This window comes from Gigantopelta aegis, chromosome 8 (assembly GCF_016097555.1).
Source record: "Gigantopelta aegis isolate Gae_Host chromosome 8, Gae_host_genome, whole genome shotgun sequence".
Classification (NCBI taxonomy): domain Eukaryota; kingdom Metazoa; phylum Mollusca; class Gastropoda; order Neomphalida; family Peltospiridae; genus Gigantopelta; species Gigantopelta aegis.
The window spans coordinates 71973933-71996778 of record NC_054706.1 but is presented as its reverse complement, the minus strand read 5'-3'; the positions used below and the strand labels follow the sequence as shown (position 1 = coordinate 71996778).

Here is a 22846-nt window from a genome sequence, read left to right as displayed (position 1 = left end):
AACAGCAGAGTACGAAAAAGAAACCTTTTAAAGTAAATTTGTATTGTACTAGATGATTTCAGAGAACATTACGTTAGCCACATACAGGAGGTGATCGCTTGCTAAAAGTGATAGCTTGAAAAGGGTGCAAAAATCAGTGGCAGATGGATATCACTTTGCGAACGATCACGCACACTAAGAATAAGTAAAGTCGAAACTACAATTACAGTATGCTACATCAACAATAATGTGATGATTGTAGTGATAAACAACAACAATAATAACATAATGAACAACAAAACAAAAAATAAATAAAATAAACAAACAAATACAAACAAACAAACAAACAAAATATCAATCAATCAATCAATCAATTAGTCAATCAGTCAAATAAACACACAGACATCTACTTAAAGCCGCACACCCTAGTTCCATCCAGCGAAAATAAATTATAATTTGGTTAATCTACAAACCTGTAACACACTTAGATCACGTTTTTATCAAATGGAGTGAAAAAGCAGGTTTTATATCGATAAATACCATGGGAATCCCCATGTCCCAATTGCTTGAAATAATTTTGAAAGTTAGTATTCTGATGTCACCGGTAGATGTCGCTCGAAGCACAACAATGCCTACGTCACGACAAATTTCACAGACTTGGGGTGCGTTCCTTTCACCTCTCCTGGACATTTTCCAACTGTTCTGTCCTGGTTGTATCCCCTCTCCAGATATCGTAATACTTAGCAAAATTATTGGTTTTAAGGGTTTGTAACGTTTTGTATTGAGACACTTACTTGTCTGAACTTTATTCACGAAAATGTTCACGAACTGTGAAGAAATATCTCACAAATGAACAACAAGCAAACGACAACAAATCGGATGTTGATTGCGCGAACCGTGCACGAGAAAACAAACCGAACCAAAATGATAACGGTCACGTGGTATACCAACGTCTGTGACGTTTACACATGAAGATTCCCTCTAAAAATAGATTGGACCTCGCTTGCTTAACGGTTTTTTCTCGAGTGCGCGCGGCATTTTAAGAAAAAAAAAAAAAATGCATTTCGTGGTTTTACAAACATCAGGATTACCAGGATTACCAAAAAGCACTTCAGGTGAATGGAAATGTGTATTCTAAATAATAAAATGTAAGTAAAGTGCAATTTTATTTGTGAAAAAATGGGTTTAATAGCGAAAAACAACGCCGTAATGGTTAACAACTAACCGTAACTAGGGCGTGTCCCTTTAATTACATACTTAATTAATTAATTAAAGGGACATTCCTGAGTTTGCTGCAACGATTAAGATGTTATCGACTAACAGAGACTTTTCATGATTGTAATTAAAGATTAAAATTATTTGTTTGCATACAATATTAATGGCTGTGTATTAAACATGTTTTTGACCGTTCTAATATTTGTACTGGGATAAATTTCGTTTTATTTCCGAAAATATATTTTTTTCGTACGTACGAAATTATTTGAAGACATAATCCAGTTTGGGCTTCTTACAAATATTAAGACGACCAGAAACACATTAAATATACATACACTGATATACTAAACAAGAAAATATATTTAAAGGGATATTCCTGAGTTTGTTGCATTGTAAGATGTTTCCGACTGATAAAATATTTCTACGATTAAACTTACATATTAAATACATTTTCTTGTTTAGAATATCAGTGTCTGTATATTCAGTGTGTTTCTGGTCGTCTTAATATTTGTAAGGAGCTCAAACTGGATTTTGTCTTCAAATAATTTCGTACGTACAAAAAAAAAAACATTTTTGGAAATAAAATTAAATTTAACCTTGTACAAATATTAGAACGACCAGAAACACGTTTAATATACAGCCGCTAATATTTTATGCAGAAAAATATATTTGATATGTAATTACAATCGTTTAAACGTCTCTGTTAGTCGATAACATCTTAAAGGTATGTTCCCAAAACTGGCAGTCTCCAGATTAGGTAAGCGGTGAGGTGTTCTAATCCGCTTCCAGAAATGGGAAAACTGGCGTGAGCAATTAAGGCCACAGCTTCCTACTTGTCAGCTTGCGGTGGAGTGCTTTCTGGGACATTTCGTGTGTAAAGTGTGACTGAATGTGCTTTCAAATTGTGGACAAAATACTGTTTAACAAAAGTACATAATAAATATATTGTCGTAATTAATTGCCTTTGTTATTGCTTTGATCACCGATCAATAGTCAACCGTCAATGGTACGATTAATCGTCAATGGTACCGGGAACATCAGCTAAGGTGATGGGCCATCAATTAAGGTGACGGAACACCAATTAGTAAGGGTGAGCAATAAACTGCCAGAAATGGAACAACTAGCGTGTCCAATTAAGAGGTGTTATAATCTCACTGCCAGATTCGGGAATGCCAAAATCGGGAATAAACCATCTTAAACATTGCAGCGAACTCAGGAATGCCCCTTTAATATGTAAGTTTAATCGAAGAAATATTTTATTAGTCGGAAACATCTTACAATGCAGCAAACTCGGGAATGTCCCTTTAATACATGTATGCATAAATAAATAAATACAAATTAACAAATAAATAAATAAAATTTAATTATTAAATAAATTAACAAATAAATAAACATATTAATTCATTAATTAATTCATTCATTCATTAACAAATAAATAAATAAATATCAATAAATAAAAATAAATAAATAAATAACAGTTCTTCAAATCATTATAAAGGGTTTGATTTGAATAAAGTATGACGATGCTCCAACCCTTAGGAACGTTACGAGATACACGGAATTAGGACATATCCACATCCACGACTTAACTGCATTAAAAGGACTAATAGTATTTCACAGAGCCATAAGCGGCAATGTGTGTGCGTGCACCGCATGGGACTTGTTATCGACACATAAATGCTACGGAGTGTTAATTTTATGTGTCGGATCATCCTTGTAGTTTTATATTCCAGACCTATTCGTTTATAGACTTCCCTGAAACAGCATCTCACCTTCCCGTGCAATCTCTTCACAGAGTGGACCCATTTACCTTTTGTTTTCCGCTCGCCCATTGGTTTCTTTGCGACAATCAGCGAGGCGGTGTCACAGATGCGGAACCACGAAGCGTGTCTATCCCCTATAGGCTAAATGCCGAACAAAGATTCACAGGCAGGTTGATAAAATCAAAATAGCAGTATTTGCCCCCATGACAAAAATCCGTTGCTTGTACGGTGGGAATGTTGAGACAAAAGTATTCGCATTATGTTTTTGGTGGATGCATATCTCTTGGGAGGCTACGGAAGATATTTGTGACGTAATCATCAAGTAGTGTACATGATATGCAGATTTCCGTGTTGTGAAGGATAACTGCATGACATGTGCAAAATGTGATTTTGTAAAGGATGACTGTATGAAACGTGTGTGTGTTTAAAACCTTCGTCATCATGTTAGTTAAAACATGCTAGGGACAAAACAAACTGATGGATAAATTACTTGTGATATGGAGAATATAAACAATGGAATATGATTAGTCTCGTTCCAGTTCTATGCAATGGCATTCATAGTTTTTAATGGATTGCCCAAATCAAGGACATGGGAAAGCTTGAAGTGCCACACAAGAAGACCTTTGGACTTATAATATAAACGGTTTCTCCAGTTATTAATATTTTGCATTCTGAGTAATTTGTGTATTCAATTCCTATGCAGTTCTTAAATTTGGAATACATGTCGCCTAGATTTACAATAGTTAAAGATGTTTAGATACATTAAGATACGTTTTTCAAATATCTGGATTCTAAGTGGTAGCTCGTGCCTTGATGTCACCTATTACTTTTACAAAATTCAATAAAATAAGGATTATGTTTCCTTTACGAAACCAACAACGTTTGTGTAGTTCTTGTTTTTGACGTTACGTAATGGTTTTATTTTAACGAAATGCAAGAAAATAAAGATTCTATGTGTTGGACAAAAACAACAATGCTTTTTGTCGTTCCAAACCTTTCCTAATTAAGCACACAATATGGTTTGGAAATATCAGTAACTGTCCTTGACAATCAGTAATGCTTGTACCGTGCAAATGGTGGTCGATGTGCTGGATTTTACCCTTGATCCTGATCCACCGTGCTCTCGGCGAGACTTTCACCCTGGGCTTCATCACGACCATGAACAGTTCGGACCTCGTCAAGGCCGAGGGACGCAAGATAGCCGGCGCCATGACCCACGCCATCAACGAGGTGAACAGCGACCCCAACATCCTGGCCAACCACACGCTGCAGTACATCTTCGCCGACAACGCCGACGACTCTCTGCGGAGCGTGAACTTGATCACACAACAGTGGAAGAAAGGCGCCATAGCGTTCTTCGGGCCCGAAGACTACTGCGAGACTGAAGCCAGAGTTGCTGCCTCCTGGAATCTGCCCATTATAGCATATGTAAGTGGGACTTTAATCTGGATGGGGAGTTCGGCTGGGCATGGGGATTAGGTGTTGACTTGGATGTCGGTTGGAATGGAAAAGCAGGTGTAAGAGAGACGGGGGGGAGAGAAAAAGTGTGTGTGTGTGTGTGTGTGTGTGTACGCGTTCGCGCAGGCGTCTGTCTGTGATTATAATTATAATATCACTTTAATTTAGGTTAATAAATCTATTTAAAACTTTTGAATTAGCTCTGTCTTGTGCTAGTTCTATTTAGAAAACTAGTCTGGGAGTGGCTGTCGTCTTTGAACGGTTCATTGTCAAGTAAAGGATCTCCTCGGGAGTGGCCGTCCTATTATAGACGAGGCATTGGATAGAGGTTCCAAATATCCATTCGACTCTGCATTGTGCAGAGATACCGTTTTGACCATGCATAACAGTTTTGTTGTTCAATTTTAACCATGATCTGTAACACCAGAACCTAGTTGTCACATCTAGTGTTAAATGTCAAACGCTAGCACCATCCTTCTCCTTAATACCCTTATGATACTCTCCTTATCATCAATCGCTCTTGATGGACTGACAACCAGTACACCACCACCAGTAGTTAAAAGTGTGGCGCAGCGGGTTTCGTTAGTTTCAAATAACTACATGTTAGACACCAATCGGCCATAGTTTAAAAAGTGCACTACTACTACTACTACTACTACTACTACTACTACTACTACTACTACTACTACTACTACTGTTGCTGCTGCTGCTGCTGCTTCTACTTCCACTACTACTACTAGTACTAATACTACTACTACTACTACTACTACTACTACTACTACTACTACTACTACTGCTACTGCTACTGCTTCTACTTCCACTACTACTACTACTACTACTACCACTACCACTACCACTACCACTACCACTACCATTACTACTACTACTACTACTACTACTACTACTAATACTACTACTACTACTACTGCTGCTGCTGCTGCTGCTGCTACTGTTACTGCTTCTACTTCCACTATTACTACTACTACTGCTACTACTACTTCTACTACTACTGCTTCTACTACTACTGCTACTACTAGTAGTACTACTACTGCTGTTACTGCTGCTGCTGTTGCTGCTACTACTACTGCTACTTCTACTGCTTCTACTTCTACTTCCACTACTACTACTACTACTACTACTACTACTACTACTACTACTACTACTACTACTACTACTGCTACTATTACTACTGATATTAAATCTACCACAAATATATTACTACTAGTAATAATAATAATAATCATAATAATAATAATAATAATATGTATCACGTTTGTTATAATGTTTCTCCCTACGTTTCAGTGGCATTCTCTTCGCTCTTTACTTTATACCCATTTATATTAGTAGCCGTTTTGTATAATAATAATAATAATAATAATAATAATAATAATAATATAAATATTAGTTTTAATATGAAACTAAGTTGAAAACTAATACATTACTTGTAAACACACAATCCTTTGTTACATGCTCAATATGCTATAATGACCCTTGAAAGTAAAGTGTTATTTTTGACATGTACTATCGGACTGCCATGCTGCATAAAGTCTGGCCGCCCGCTGCGTGCTGTGTATTTTCATTACCTTATTAAGCCTTCATATATAACGTTGTCTCTTGACCGAAATTTTATCAGCAATCCATCCCGGAAGGTCACCTACATATTTATTTTATGTGACGAAAACATGGCGAAAGTTAATAGTAAAACACAATGTGGCATCACTAAAAAATAATTATATTACATTTACTGGGTATTGCTAAACTTAGAAGCACTGAGCAGAAAAAAAGTATTCCTTTGTATTATTTCCTTTGCAGAATACTAACATGGTGGCATTTGATAGGAAGACTATGGCCTAACTAGTGGATACCGTTAATATTATGGCATCCACGGCCCATAACAGTCTGAACTATTTGGCTAATTTATAGACATTGCTAAGCATAATCCTAGTGTAATGAATATTGTTCATTGTGCTAGTATTGCTTACAAAGATGTCATTCTCATTCATAGCTCAAATATTTGGTACAACAGCAATATAACAATAAATACAAAACCATTCTGTTATAAAAATTATTTAGAAAAGGGAATAATATTTATAAACGATCTACTTGATGAAGATAAAAATTTCTTTACATTTGAGAAATTAAAAAATATATATAACGTAAATTCACACTTTTTAGAATATTCATCGCTTATAAACAGCATTAAGGCATTTATAAATAAAGCAGACAAAGTTAGAAATGGCCACTTTACATTGCTAACTAATCCTGTATTTCCGGTAAAATTTAATATTATTCTTAAAAGTCAAACAGGTATTAAAGACATGTATAAACTATTAAATCACGAAATTATTACACCAAAATCACAAATAAGATGTAGAAACCAAGGTTTTGCTTTTGACGCAAAAGAATGGGGAAACTATTATAGAGTGCCTTTTATAAGTCTCAAAGATACAACTTTGATATGGTTTCAATACAGAATTATACACCAGATACTAACAACTAATACTTTTTTACATAAAATTAAATACATAGATACTAATGAATGTACGTTCTGTGGCAGTTTACCAGAAACATTAACACATTTATTTTACTATTGTAATAAAGTGACTGATCTGTGGCATGCTGTTGTAAATTGGATTTTAAACAAAAAGGGAATTCGAATAAAATGAAATAAAACAATTATTTTATTTGGACAAATAGGCGATATAAAAGACATATTTATAAACTGGCTGTTAATAAACATTAAATATTATCTATACAAGACAAAAAAAAAAAAAAAAATGAAATAAATATAATAGCTGCTCAAAACTTTTTACAAAATAAATACGAAATAGAAAAATATATTCTTTTTAAAAACTGTAAATATGAAGAGTATAATACAATCTGGGCACCATGGAAACGACTCTTCAGTCAAGAAAGTAATTTGATGGAAGAGAATAGAAACAATTATCAAGCGAGCGCTTGACGTGAATTTTGGCATTATTACTTATCACTATAATTACCTTCTATAACTTCTCTTTTTAACATTCTTTCTTTCTAAACTTATATATTTATTATATGTCCCCATTACATCAACCAGTCTATTTAAATATATTTCTATTAACTAGTCATTTATAATACTACTATCTACATGTACATATTATGCATTGATATTAAATATATCACCATGTACATTATTTGTATAAGTATTACTATTACTATAATCAGCATACTACCACAAAGTGTATGTACTTCCAGTATTTAGCGTGTATAATCTAATTCATATTCTGTGAGGCGATGAATCAGGGCACCCCAACCCTGGCATCGTCAAAATGACCTGGGGACAATAAAAATAAAATAATAATTAATAAAAAATAAAAAAATAATAAAAAAAGAAAAGAAAAAAAGATGTCATTCTTTTTAAATGGACACTAAGTTTGGTTAATTTAAAAACCTGTAACACATTTGAATACAATTACAATAAAGCTCGTCTCCATAACGGATATTTCTCAGACGTCCGTGCGTTTTTAAATCTATGAAAAATGCTTTCTGTGGTATTAAAAACACCAGGATGACCAGAAACACTTCGAGTGTGCGGAAATGGATAACCTAAACGATGACATCTAAATAATCTCTCATTTCAATTATCAAAAACGGTTCTAATAGTGAAAAATACGCGATAGTGTCTATAAACTAGGGTCTGTTACTTTAATGGGGGCTAAGGTTTCGGGTATTGGCTAACATATCCTCAAATTATTTTAAACTTAAACATATTTTTTTTTTAATTAGGATCGATAATTATAAAGGTAATCTTAAAAATAAAAACCCTCAGTTTTCCAGATGAACTCCAAATACATACTGACCCCTTCTTCTCCTAGCAACACCAAGAAGGAAGAGAAAAATGACAATCATTTTTTTAAATGTTTCATGGATTTCCCATAAAATTGTACTCCAAGTTAAACATCGGTGGATCAAAGCAAATAACATTAGTTTCCCTTATCTACATGATATAAATAAACCGGTGCTGCACTTTATGGGCGTAAACATGCGTGTACAACATTCCAGCGGCGTAGCATCGACAGTGTTGTCACACCAGGGCGCACCAGTCTAAAATTATAAAACTGTTTAGGTTTTTTTTTAGGTTTTTAAAAATGTTTTAACTTATTTCAATACATTTATATCTATGAATATGCATATACATATATTGCATATTATTTCTTCTTCTTCTTCTTCTTCTTCTTCTTCTTCTTCTTCTTCTTCTTCTTCTTCTTCTTCTTCTTCTTATTATTATTATTAGTAGTAGTAGTAGTAGTAGTAGTAGTATTAGTATTAGTAGTAATAGTAATAGTAATAGTAGTAGTAGTAGTAGTAAGGAGTAGTAGTAGTAGTAGTAGTAGTTGTTGTTGTTGTAGGGGTTACAGTGTGTGTGTGTGTGTGTGTGTGTGTGTGTGTGTGTGTGTGTGTGTGTGTGTGTGTGTGCATCGTACATACATGTATATAGAACAAGAAGAAGAAGAAGAAGAGGAGGGGGAGGAATAAAGTAAATATGATATAAATGTTTGTCTAATTCTGTCACACAATGAACTCATTTCTAAGGCTGTTTTTGCATCCCGCAGTGCATATAGCATAGCTGGACTATATTGTGAAGCCATGAAACGGTTATATGGTTTTAAGTGTAGATTCACGTGATTCCATAAAGAACTGCAAAATACCGGTTCTAACCAACCACATCTAAAACATAATTATAATAAATGTATAACACTACATATATTTTTTACAACTATCATATAAATAAATGTAAATAAATAAATAAATAAATATACAAATGTTCAACAAACAATTAACAAACTCGCTTCGGCCATTCGCCCATTCGCACAAATGTGCAGTTATATGCTCTGCCTTGCCCTTGGCTTCTAACGGGTTACTACGTACCGCTAGGACTGCAGGGCGAAATGCCATGTATAACATATCATATACAACAGATACTATTGGAATAGCATTGACCATGAAGATTTTAACAGTTGGATAAATTGCAAGGTCGTGTCTGTGTATTAGTCAGTGTTGAGAGGATCACGCTCTCACCCCATCAAGATATTCTAGTATTCATATAGGTCATTCTATGTCAAATCAATTCGATTATGTCAAGGTTACAACATAATCTGAAATAGTCTGGCCCAGCTCACAGTATGTATGTATGTACGTATGTGCGTACGTACACACACACACACACACACACACACACACACACACATTATATATATATATATATATATATATATATATATATATATGCAGGACCAACGGAAAATCGGGATGTTTGTCATACCTTGATAAAAAAAAAATATATCCAGTCCAGACAATCAAGGTGTCTAACTCTGTTTTCAGGTTTAAGGACGCCAAAGAAGCTATTTTAACTATTTTAATATATAAAATAGCTTCTATATATATATTAAAATAGTTAAAATAGCTTCTTTGGCGTCCTTAAACCTGAAAACAGAGTTAGACTCCTTGAATAGTCTGGACTGGATAAATATATATTTTTTTATCAAGGTATGACAAAAAACCCGATTTTCCGTTGGTCCTGCATATATATATATATATATATATATATATATATATATATATATATATATATATATATATATATATAGAATACTGGTGGTTATCATTAAAGGCTTGAAAGGTGCTCAATACTTTAAGAGAGAGTAGAGCATGCAATAAATATATATATTGCACTTTTGTCCTACGCTATTACTCCGAGTTTCACGCCCTTCGACGATCTTCAGATATATATATATATATTTATATTTATATGCACATTATATTATTTTATATATAAATATGCATATATGCCTATACAATATATATGTTTTGGCAAACAACAAAAAATGTGTTTATTCACTCCAAAATTATAGCGAGTCCCAGTAGGCGGGGGTGCAAGATGAGTGCAATTAGTTCACAAACTAATCCTTAATATTATGTCCCATAGAAAGTGACGAGAAGGACGAGTACATTTTTTAATGAAAGCACCATCTCAAAGACACATCTTGTTGCTCTATATCAAAGCATTTAACAACAAAAACCTTGCCAGAATCTATCATTCATAGCCCAAGGCATTTGTATAGGGGTAATATAAATTAGTCGTCCTCTATTCACAATCCCAATTTTTGTGTAGTTTTTTTTGTATTGTGCAAGCAGTATTTATATAAAAAGTATCTACATTATAAGTCATAAAGGTTTAACGTATTCTCTGCCACAGTATACTCTGTTTTAATCTCAAATACGATCAACAACAAATTACAAAGTCAGTTTCCCAAACCATGTCAAAATAACCGTAAATGTATTTCATTAAGCTCAAGGGCCAGGCACCCAAGCAGAAAGATCGCTTTTACCTGATAGGACTAATCTCCATCTTGCCGATACACATCTAGTCTTCGTTTTCGGCAAGCCTCGAGTAACGCAGGACGCTGTTGGAGAGATATAGCGTATTTTATGAGTCAGGATGGGTTTGTTTTCAGACAATAAAACCAATAACATCGGGTAGGTAAGCCGTTGCTATATTTGGAAATGAATACATTTGAAACACATTTACTCAGAATAATATAAGCCTTAAATTGTTCGGTGTATCTCTAATTCATCAGCTTGTTATACTTTAACGTTACGCCACATATGATTTTTATCATGGGGTCGTCTTTGTATTAAGAGGATGAAATGTTGTTAATTTTTTGTGTGTGGGCTTTTTTTTACGTAATTAATATTATTTACCAACACAAATTGTACTTGGGGTATTATATCAAAGGTACTTTGCCATCAAAACTGTCCCAAGAAAACTCGCAATACACTAACATAATATAAACCTTTGAAACTGTATAACAGAAACCGTAACCTATATTGTATAACAGAAACCTTAACATATATGACGATTACGAATCTTGTCATTAGCATATTCGGTCTGTGCACAAGAATCTAAAAGAAGTCATGATGCAGTCGTGAGACGTGGCAGCTATGACTTACTTCAAAGTGCTTTGTTTACAGAGGACAGCTGATCTTGACAAAGATATATAGTTACAACTCCGTCTGTAGGAGGACTGCCACTATACAATGCGCACCAGTACAGCCCCACCCCACCCCCACCCCCACCACACACAAACCCCCAACAAAACAAACGACCAACAACAACAAAAAACAACCCCCCAAAAACAAACAAACCCCCCCCCCCCCCAAAAAAAAAAAAACCCCACACAAACCAAACAATAAAACTTTCTACCACTAATAATAATAATAACAGACATGTCCAGAAAGACATCTCGTGACATTTGTTCTTTCTTATTTTCCTTTATATTGCATTCTATATTACATTTTATAATTAATGTGTGCATAAGGTGAATAAATAAAATATGTGTCTGTCTTCGTATCCGTCTGTGTGTCTCTCTACTACTTCTATCCCAAGCGAGCACTGTGTACAAAAATGTAATATGTTTATAGGTCATACACATTTTTGCAATTAAACTCATTTTGCAATGGAAGAGGAATTCGTATTTATGCTTGTTCATACAGCACCCCAGGCTCCATGACGGTATGGAACGTCACTTAATGAGGACCAAGAGGAATGTTTATGGACTGTATGTAGCATGTAACAATAAAACGCTTTAAAATCCAATTACATAATCATAGCAAACACGCGCCTCAAGCAATAAAAAATCTCAAAGAATGCAACGTTAGGATCTTTAACTATGTGCGCGGAGACGTAAACATGCTTCGAGTTTCAGCTCCTCCCGTTTAAACTATTTTAGCTATTTTAGAGATAAAATTTGTAGAATGTTATGGTATACATGTGAAGGTATTTATTAAATTTATTAAATATACACCAAACATATTACATTTTCAAACTCACATCACCCTACGTCCATACGACATTGTCACACTCTAAATATCTTTCATATCACTTCATATCACTTACCTTGACTCAAAATAATTCAAGGTGTTTTACAATCAATTAGATTTATTATCTTAATACCAACAAAAACGAATAAATTTAAGACGTTTGCTGCTTTTCGTTGATTTATTATTATTATTATTAGTAGTAGTAGTAGTAGTAGTAGTAGTAGCAGTATTAGTAGTAGTAGTAGTAGTAGTAGTAGTAGTGTATTTATAATATACTACTACTACTACTTTAATTATTATTATTATTATTATTATTATTATTATTATTATTATTTGTTTTATTGTTTGTTTTAATTTCCAGAAATGCAACGACCCGATCGTATCTGACAAACACATATTTCCGACATTTGCCCGAACCCAGCCTCCGAGCACCCACTCGGCAAAATCCGTGATCGCGCTGATGGAGCACTATGGGTGGAAGAAGTTCAGTATCGTGGTGGAGAAAATGGACCTGAAGATTAGGGCGGCCAAGAACCTCAAACACCTGGCGGAGGGGCGCAACATGACGGTGAACGATCTGATGAACTTCACCGGCCCTTACAGCACGCTGTACCACTTCAACGAGATCCACACCATCGTGATGAAAACCTACCTCAGAACTAGAGGTAGATATTATATCCATACACCATCGTGATGAAAACCTACCTCGGAACTAGAGGTAGATATTATATGCATATATATCCATACACCATCGTGATGAAAACCTACCTCAGAACTAGAGGTAGATAGTATATCCATACACCATCGTGATGAAAACCTACCTCTGAACTAGAGATAGATATAGTCATACATCCACACCATCGTGATAAAAACCTACCTTAGAACTAGAGGTAGATATAGTCATACATCCACACCATCGTGATGAAAACGTACCTCAGAACGAGAGGTAGATATAGTCATACATCCACACCACCATGATGAAAACCTACCTCAGAACTAAAGGTATAGATAGCGATGTCTGTCTGTCTTTATCCATCCGGCCATACATACATCCACTCATATATCCATCCATCCATCAATCCATTCATTCACACCTCCCTATTTATCTCCCTCTCTATCTATCTCCCTCTCTATCTATCTATCTATCTATCTATCTATATATCTATCTATCTATACTAAGCTAGCTAGATAGACAGATAGAAAGATAAATATATAAACAGACAGAAAGACAGACAGAATGACAGATAGCTAGGTAGATAGATAGACAGATAGACAGACAGATAGCTACATAGCTAAATAGATGGATAGATGGATGGATGAATGGACGGTCGGTGTGTGTGTATATATATATATATATATATATATATATATATATATATATATATATATATATATATATATACACACACAGACAAATATAGACAGACAGATATATAGACAGATAGATAGATAGATGGATGGATGGATGGATGGATGGATGGATGGATGGATGGATGGATGGATGGATGGATAGATGGATGGATGGATAGATAGATAGATATTTTGTTTGATTTCAAGATTACAAAATTAAAATTAATTTTAACTAAAGTACTGACAATACAGACCACTCGGGATTTAAAAATCTTATGTATGAAACACAAATAATATAGCAATAATACAATACTAAAATAAACAGAAATGTATGTATGATGCATTATCATGTGTAAACAATAATTGTGTTTGTAATACATGTATATACCAAATTACAAAACGCTGCTTATATATTTATTTAAATCTATACAAATATACCTGATTTTATTTTTGTCACAGAAATACCAAAACCTTCCATACCCACGAACCAAAATCATAAAATAGATTTTAAATATTTAATGTCCTCATTCTAGGTATCTTTATATAGATGTCAAAATGTCCTCTCGATTGAGTGAGTTATCATGAACTTGGTTACCTTTCTAGTAGGACGAAATGGACTCCATCAAACCGCGATAAAATTGCAGCTATAGAAAGGTTTTAAAGTTTAGAATCACGCCAGGCGTGTTATTCGGTGAAATCATTCATTCATAACGAGAATAGCCCGCATATTTTCATCCTGTTTTAATTCTCGATCACCCCCTGGGAACTAGCACTTAGGGTCAGGGTAGTTTGAGACGCAGAAACCCAGAAAAACTCACATTAAAATAAAATTCGCCAAGTTCCTGTTTTGTATATTATATGAATATAAAACTGTTAATGGATCAAAGGAATGAATAAAAATTACACGAATATTTAGCAATACCTTAACATAATCTGAATGTATGTATGCATAGAACGTTAGCGCACGCGTGCGTGCGTGCGTGTGTGTGTGTGTGTGTGTGTGTGTGTGTTTTGTGTGCGTGTGTGCGTGCGTGCGTGCGTATGATTGTGTGTGTGAGTGTGTGCATATGATGGTTGCTAAACAAACCAGTCCAGAGACATTAGTACAATAAGCCATTTTTACAATAAAACTGTTAAAACACGTACTAATTCCAATCGTTGTAAGTCTACATTATAATTCTGTATGGTATTAGCTTGACCAAAACATGGCTACAGGCTGGGTATACAAATATTATACATGAGAATATTAAAAAGGTAACGGCTTCACAATGGTAAACAATCCTATTTAGCATTTAAACTGTTATTAAAACTCAAAGAAAATGCTAGGATACGTACGACTTATAAAGCTTTAAACCATTAACTCCAAAATCGCAATCTAGGTACTCGAGTTTGAAAAGTGTTATTTTCAAATGCTTCAAGTTATTGGTAAAAATATTGTATACCACCATTTCAGTGCATTAAGTATTCAACTTTAATATAATTTTAATACAGAGAATTAATACAGAGAATCCAAAACATTTTAACTGCACATAGCAACGTAGAGTAATGTTTTTGATGATCGGTTAATATGTTTTAGATAGTTTAACGGAAGACTTCTTTGTTTTAGCGTATCTGTCCTTCTTTAAGTGGCAAGAATTCAAAGTTATATTAATGTACATATTCAGTAGTGGTGAGAGTACTGATGTGTGACATATACCCCCAAATTAGGCGCCAAAGAATTAGCGTTAAACGCGCAACCAGCGTTCCTAAAACTTAACTGTTGTCGTATAAAACAAGTGCTTATTAAAATGTATTTGTTTTACATAATATCAAATAGAGTTGGTTGTTGGGGGAAGAGTCTTGTTTTTATCACTTTTTTCTCGTTGTTTGTCTTTTGTTAGTGGGATGGGTGAGCGCCAAATTTTATACATACTAAATAAACAGAACAACAACTACTAGAGTACATGTATATGACTTTTACTTAATGGGGTATTGTAAACAGATTTGTTTTTAAATCTATAATTTTCACCTGGATAATTTTACATGTTTACGCAACCAGAACGAATTTCTACCATTAACCTCTTTTAAGTTGTTAAAAATGAGTCGCTTGAGACTGAAGACGGGTCGATTGACATTGGGTCCTTACAAGTTAGTTCTTACTTCATATCCTACGGCTTTTTACACTGGTTATCTCCGGTTATCACCGGTCTACAAATAGGGCGATACTTTACCAGGTTGCTTGGCTCTATTTATACCATGTTAACGACCACTCTGCGTAACACAACATGGTGTAGTCGGTAATGTAAATTCGTATCCCGTGGCGGACAAACAAGACGTTATGTCAAAGATTTCACCATAATCAAATAACTGGCAATGTGAGGTAAATAAAAATGTATACTTTCTAAGAATAAAACCTGACAGTAAAATTGAGAGATATCTATGTTTATAATATTTTTAATACCTGAAATCTGAATCACAGCGGCAATAACATGTTTATAATCATTTATGTGTTAGAAAGAAAAATAAGCAATAGTGATAAGAATATTAAAATTTTCATATTATAGGAGTGACTAAAACTGGAAAACAAAGCCTCACCTTTGCACTGGTGTCTTGTATTCATAATTATTGACATTCCCTATTACATAGAGCAAAAAGGGAATATTATATGAATGGAAGAGAACTTTAACATATTGGTGAGCCAGTCTAATGTCAGTCATCTGACAGACTATGGTATACAATGTTTCATGCTAACGGCGACTATCTTAGGAATGAACGAATGAATGAATGAATTAATTAATTGCCCCAGCACTAAAAATATATCGGCTATTGGGTGTCAAAGAAAGAAAGCCTATACACATGGACAATAGTGAAAAGTAGGTCTGGGTGACCTACTAATAGCAGTAGGTGTATTACCTAGAACTATGATAAATAGGTCGCCATGACCTAGTACACGACACACTCGTCCCACGTTGTACCTACATACAAGGTTTGATGATCCTATATATAGAGAATAATACAAGAGTTGTCGTTAGATACCATCTATCTCACTACGAGTTGTTTTAAAATGTATCTAACGAGCGAAAGCGAGTTTGATACGTTTTTAAACAACGAGTTGTAAGATAAATGGTATCTAACGGACACAAATGTATTATTCTATTTCTTACATATCCTCCAAAAACCAGGTTATAAGCAAATTTTATCATATTTTTCGACTAAACGTTATTTACTTGCAGCTAACTTACGCGTCACAGACCCATGATTGTCAAGTTAACTATACATCAAAGTATAATCGATTTCAATCGTGTAGTTTTTCAATGGATGCATGACATTGGTGACCTGGTCATTACCTAGGAGCAGCCAGTCGTATGTCTTGAAATTGTTAACATACATACGTGTGTAAACAACTATGTGTTATCAAAAATGACGCACGGTGTGCAAGATAAAATGATACTTTAATGTGCAGTAATCCGTGAATTTTTTTTAGTTCGGTATAGTACATGACACATCGCCATCCAAAGTTGTATTTGCATACAAGATTTAATGATCATATATAAATTGACAAGGATTTCATTTAAGGTGCAATATTCTGTGAAAAGTGAGTCGCGGTGACCTAACTAGTTATAATACGCGACACACCATCAGTCCAAGCTGTACTTGCATGCAAGGTCTGACGATCCTCTATGAATTGATTTGACAAAGATATGCTCCGAACAAGAAACGTTAACGGTCGGACGGACAACGTCATGCCATAATACGACCCATGAAAGATGAGAGTATAAAAAAGACAATAATTAATCTTCTATTTTACTTGTTTTTCGCAGTGTATGTAATCTACTCGCACCCGTCAGCTTTTATCGACTTCGTGCGCTTCCTCCACAAACTGGGCTTGACGGACAGCGGCGAGTACGTCGTCATAGGGATCCGCGACGATGAGGACTACAACATCGCGGAGACGGCCGAGTTCTTGTTTAAAGGTGAGCTAGTTTTCATTTTAGCTTCATGCTTGTGATATTAGTGGTGTTAAACTCTGCTCAATTTCATTTGGAACCTAATTCATTAAAATCTCGAAAGTTTGCAATTTTGCAATGAAAAACGATTTGCGAGGAAGATGCGATGAGATATTTGTGAATTAGCCTACAGTACTGGGCCCAATTTTACAAACCATCGTAAGCCAAGTTTTGTACGCAAACGTAATCTACGACTAAACTACAATTCTTATTATTAGTAACAGTACTACTAATTATAGTTTCAAGTACACATATTTCATTTTCGTTTGTCCTTGAAATGCACAATCTATCGCAATGATGTAATTTTCTGCATGAAATAGATGCCAAACACCTATAAACGTGTGCCCGGTATAACTGCTAGTCGCAGACGTAAACAATGTTTTGTGAAATTGATCCCTGGGTTACGAATCCAAAGTCCTATCTTACTTAAGGGACCTTGCGCTCAAATGGAAGCTCTCTTTTCTCCCAAGGGGCTGGACGTAGCCCAGCGGTAAAGTGCTCGCCTGATGCGCGGTCAGTCTAAGATCGATCCCCGTCGGTGGGCCCAGTGGGCTATTTCCTATTTCAGCCAGAGCACCACGACTGGTATAGCAAAGGCCGTGGTATGTGCTATCCTGTCTGTTGGACAGTGAACATAAAAGATCCCTTGCTACTGATGGGAAAATGTAGCGGGTTTCCTCCCTAAGACTATATGTCAAATTAACAAATATTTGACATTCAATAACCGATGATTAATAAATAAATGTGCTCTAGTGGTGTCGCTAAACAAAACAAACTTTAACTGTTCTTGCAATAAACGTTATCCCATTTGAAGATAATCTGCGTTAATCTACTCACCAGTAACACACATTAAAGAGTGTTTAATGGAAGCTGTAACATGTGACTGGCAATTACGAATGTAACATTAGTATATTCAGTATCCGTATCTATGATTCCAAAAGAACGTATAGAGAGGTTTATGAAGCTAAGACTCATTGTAAGGAGCTTCGCCTAGAGAGGAGATCTCATATATGGTACCAACTCCGTCTGTAGGAGGACTACCAGTACAGGCGCCGAAACCTTTCTACAGCTTCCATAAACAAAGGGACGCCATGCAACCATCTATCCATCCATCCATATATCCATTTTTACACCCATCAATCCATCCATCCATCCATCCCTGCCTCCATCCGTCCATCCACCCATCCATCCGTTTATTTATTCATTTATTCATTCATTCATCCAACTATCGATCCACCTTTTCATCCATCAACCCATCATTCATCCAACCATTGATCCATCCATCTATCCTTTCATTGATCCATCCATCCATTTCACCGAGCCATCTACTCATCCATCCATACATCCATCAAACTATTCACCATCCAACCATTCATATATCTCTCCATGTCCAGTACTCGTCCAATCTTCTATCGAAAATAAAACTAACTTTTAAACTCATACAAATTGACTGCTCGACTGAGTTTGACTCCATCAAATCGAGAAGTCACTTAACTGGTACTCCGTCCGTCTGCGCGTTTACAAACCAATTACTCGTAATGGATAGTCGCTTTAAACTTTTAAAAGTGTGAAGATATTACCGTCTTAGACCATCAAAGGGGACCGCCCCCGGCGCATCCCTCCGTAATCCACCCCTTTGTAGCGGATGCACGCCTGGCTTGTCAAATGGCGATATTCCCCGTCTCGATCGCTATCTCCAATAGACATGGTTTGCGTCCCGTGCGTAAGTGACTGGTTTGCGTAATGAACCAATTTACGTCAAACATAGACATCAAATTGAAGGTCATTCGAGTGCAAATGTCATGACTGTTTGTGCTTCTGTGTGATGCTATCTTGTGTATCTTACACTTGTTTTTCTTAATACCCCATATTGTCTGTGCATGTAGCTTCAAAACAATTAGCTACGCGCGCATGCTTATAAGATTGTGTTGTGTATGGTTTGTGTTTGTATGCGTCTCTGTTGAACAATAAAAGAAACGCGAATATTAATTTAGTTTTCTTTAATTTCTTTAACATTATTCAGGTTGAATTTCATTAGCTTTTATGTGTCATAAAATTATCAAAATCTTGTGAACATTTTACGCTCATTCATTCATTCATTCATTCATTTCAACGAATCCAGTACCTACCAGCCTTATGTTCGATGGCTTAATCACGACAACACCGAGGCCGGTTTTTACGCCCATTCATTCATTCGTTCGTTCGTTCGTCCGTCCATTCATTAATCCACTTCAAGTTATTTTCGTACTTATATCCAATTAAGATTGAAGCATGCTGTCCTGGGCAAAGACCTCGGTTATCTGGGCTTTCCGCCAATTGTTAAACATACAGCTGCACACTACCAATACCGTAGTATGTAGCTACAAAAACATCTCTTGCTAATAAGATGTCTTTCTTTCTTTCGTAATTGATTTTCGTGCTTATATCTAATTAAGGTTCAAGCGCGCTGTCCTGTGCACACACCTCAGCTATTTGGGCTGTATGTCCAGGACAGTGGGTTAGTTGTTAGTGGTTAGTGAGAGAGAAGAAGGTGTAGTGGTCTTACACCTACCCACCGAGTCGTTAAAACTCGCTCTAGGTGGAAGGCGGTACCGGGCTGCGAATCTAGTACCTACCAGCCTTATGTCCGATGGCTTAACCACAACACCGAGGCCGGTTTTTACGCCCATTCATTCATTCTTTCATTAATTCATTTCAACTTATTTTCGTGCTTATATCCAATTAATGTTTTTATCATAGTTTGACACCAAATAGCCGATGTATTTTTCGTGCTGGGGTGTCGTTAAACATTCATTCATTCATTCCAATTAATGTTTAAGCACGCTGTTCTGGGCAAAGACCTCAGTTATCTGGCTGTCCAGGACATCGTGTTATTTAGTAGTTGTTAGTGAGAGAGAAGAGGGTGTAGTAGTCTTACACCTACCCACTGAGTCATTAAAACTCGCTCTGGGTGGGAACGGTACAGGGCTGCGAACTCAGTACCTACCAGCCTTATATCCGACGGCTTAACCACGACCATGGCCAAATATTTGAAATTCTATAGCCGATGATTAGTTAATCAATTGGCTCCATTGGTATCGCTAAACAAAGCAAACTTTAAGTATTTTTTATTATGTTTTTTTTTCTTGTTCTAGACATGGAATACAAGGCAGACCGTACTAACGAATCGGTGCTGGCGTTCCAAAAACCGATGATTAAGTAACCAATGTGCTCCAGTTAAACAAAACAGACTTTTAGTATTTTTAATTATATTTGTTTTTTCCTTTAGATGTGGAGTACAAGGCTGACCGTACTAATGAGTCGGTGCTGGCGTTCCAGCCTGTTCTCCAGCTCCTGTCGAGTCCCCCCACCAACCCCAACTACTCCGCCTGGCAGGAGGCGGTCCGGAAATACCTGTATGAACCACCCATTAACCTGCCGCCGCCACCCTGGATACACGAGTACCTGGGCATCAAGGTCAAGGTGAGAAACACTTTAATATAGTGTGGTTAGTGTATTTGTACATACATGTTCAGTAAATAATTATATTCAAAAACAACAAAAACCACCCACTAAACAAAACAAAAAACCTAAACATATTATATGTTTTTCGATTCAATTTACTGGTCATGAAACAGTAATTCATGACAACAAGTCCTGGGTTGGGTGCACTTTAAGGAAACTTAGGGCTGGAAGTAGCTCAGTGATACAGCGCTCGCTTGATGCACGATCGTTCTACGATCGATTCCCGTCGGTGGGCCCATTGGGTTATTTGTCGTTCCAGCCAGTGCCCAACAATTGGTGTAACAAAGGCCGTGGTATGTACTATCCTGTCTGTGGGATGGTGCATACAAAAGATCCATTGCTGCTAATCAAAAAGATTAGCCCATGGAGTGGAGACAACGGGTTTCCTTCTCAATACATGTGTGGTCCTCAACCGTAAATAAAATGCATCGTTAAATAAAACATTTCCTTCATTCCTTCCTTTAAACATACTAGTTTTTTCTTTTTTTTCTTAGTAGTCTGGAAACAAATAAACTATAACATAGTGAACAAAACTTGATATCTCTCTCGTTTCTCGTTACGACTACAGGTAACAATATTCGCTGCATACCTGTACGACGCCGTGCACGTGTACGCCAGGGCCATGGACGAGGTCATCAAGGCGGGAGGCGATCCTACAAACGGGACGGAGATATTCGCCAGAATTGCAGACAGAACTTTCAACAGTAAGTAATTGTTTGTTAGACCCGGCGAAAACAGAGATATTCGCCAGAATTGCAGACAGAACTTTCAACAGTAAGTAATTGTTTGTTAGACACTGCGAAAACAGAGATATTCGCCAGAATTGCAGATAGAACTTTCAACAGTAAGTAATTGTTTGTTAGACACTGCGAAAACAGAGATATTCGCCAGAATTGCAGACAGAACTTTTAACAGTAAAACTTTGTATTTTGGAAATCAATAAAACGTATAGGCTTATCCTGGTATCAAATAGGGGCGGGATTTAGCTCAGTCGGTTGAATGTTCGTTTGAGGTGCTTGTGTCGCAGGATAGAGCCACCTCGGTGGATCCATTCAGCTGGTTCGTTTCTTTTTTCGTTTAATCCAGTGCAGCACAACTGGTCAAAGGCCGTGGTATGTGCTTTTCTGTCTGTGGAAAAATAATATAAAAGATCACTTTCTGCATTACGGAAAATGTAGCGGGTTTCCTCTGATGACTACGTGTCAGAATTACCACATGTTTGACATTCAATAGCAGATGATTAATTAATAAATGTGCCCTAGTGGTGTCGTTAAACCAAACAAACTTTAACAAACTTTTAGTATCAAATTCTGCCAGTGGTAAAGCGCTCGCTTGATGTGCGGTTGGTCTGGGATCGATCACCGTTGGGCTATTTGTTGTTCCAGCCAGTGCATCACGACTGGTATATCAAAGGCCGTGGTGTGTGCTATCCTGTATGTGCGATGGTGCGTATATAAAAGTCCCTTGTTATTAATGGAACAATTTAACGGGTTTCCTCTCTAAGACTATATATGTCAGAATTACCAAATGTGTGACATCTAATAGCCGATGATTAATAAATTAATGTGCTCTAGTGATGTCGTTAAACAAAAGAAACCCACCATCAATCCAATCGTTCATCCATTCCACTCCATGCCCAGTACTGGTCCAAACTTCTATCCAAAGGTACGACGACAAACTGACATATTATGATGCATATAATTATATTTCGCTAAACAGGGTTTCACACCA

At 36.0% G+C, this 22846-nt stretch overlaps 1 protein-coding gene across 1 annotated transcript in view; it reads left to right on the top strand.

The window, feature by feature from the left end:
* Positions 1 to 3124: 3124 nt before the first annotated feature.
* LOC121378402 (guanylate cyclase 32E-like) overlaps positions 3125 to 22846 on the top strand; it is a 45152-nt gene continuing 25430 nt past the window's right edge. The window contains exons 1-5 of the mRNA XM_041506557.1: positions 3125 to 4385; positions 12637 to 12940; positions 17426 to 17578; positions 20880 to 21073; positions 21684 to 21819. Coding sequence (XP_041362491.1) covers positions 4014 to 4385; positions 12637 to 12940; positions 17426 to 17578; positions 20880 to 21073; positions 21684 to 21819 — 1159 coding nt within the window. The 5' untranslated portion in view covers positions 3125 to 4013. The remainder of the gene's footprint in view (positions 4386 to 12636; positions 12941 to 17425; positions 17579 to 20879; positions 21074 to 21683; positions 21820 to 22846) is intronic.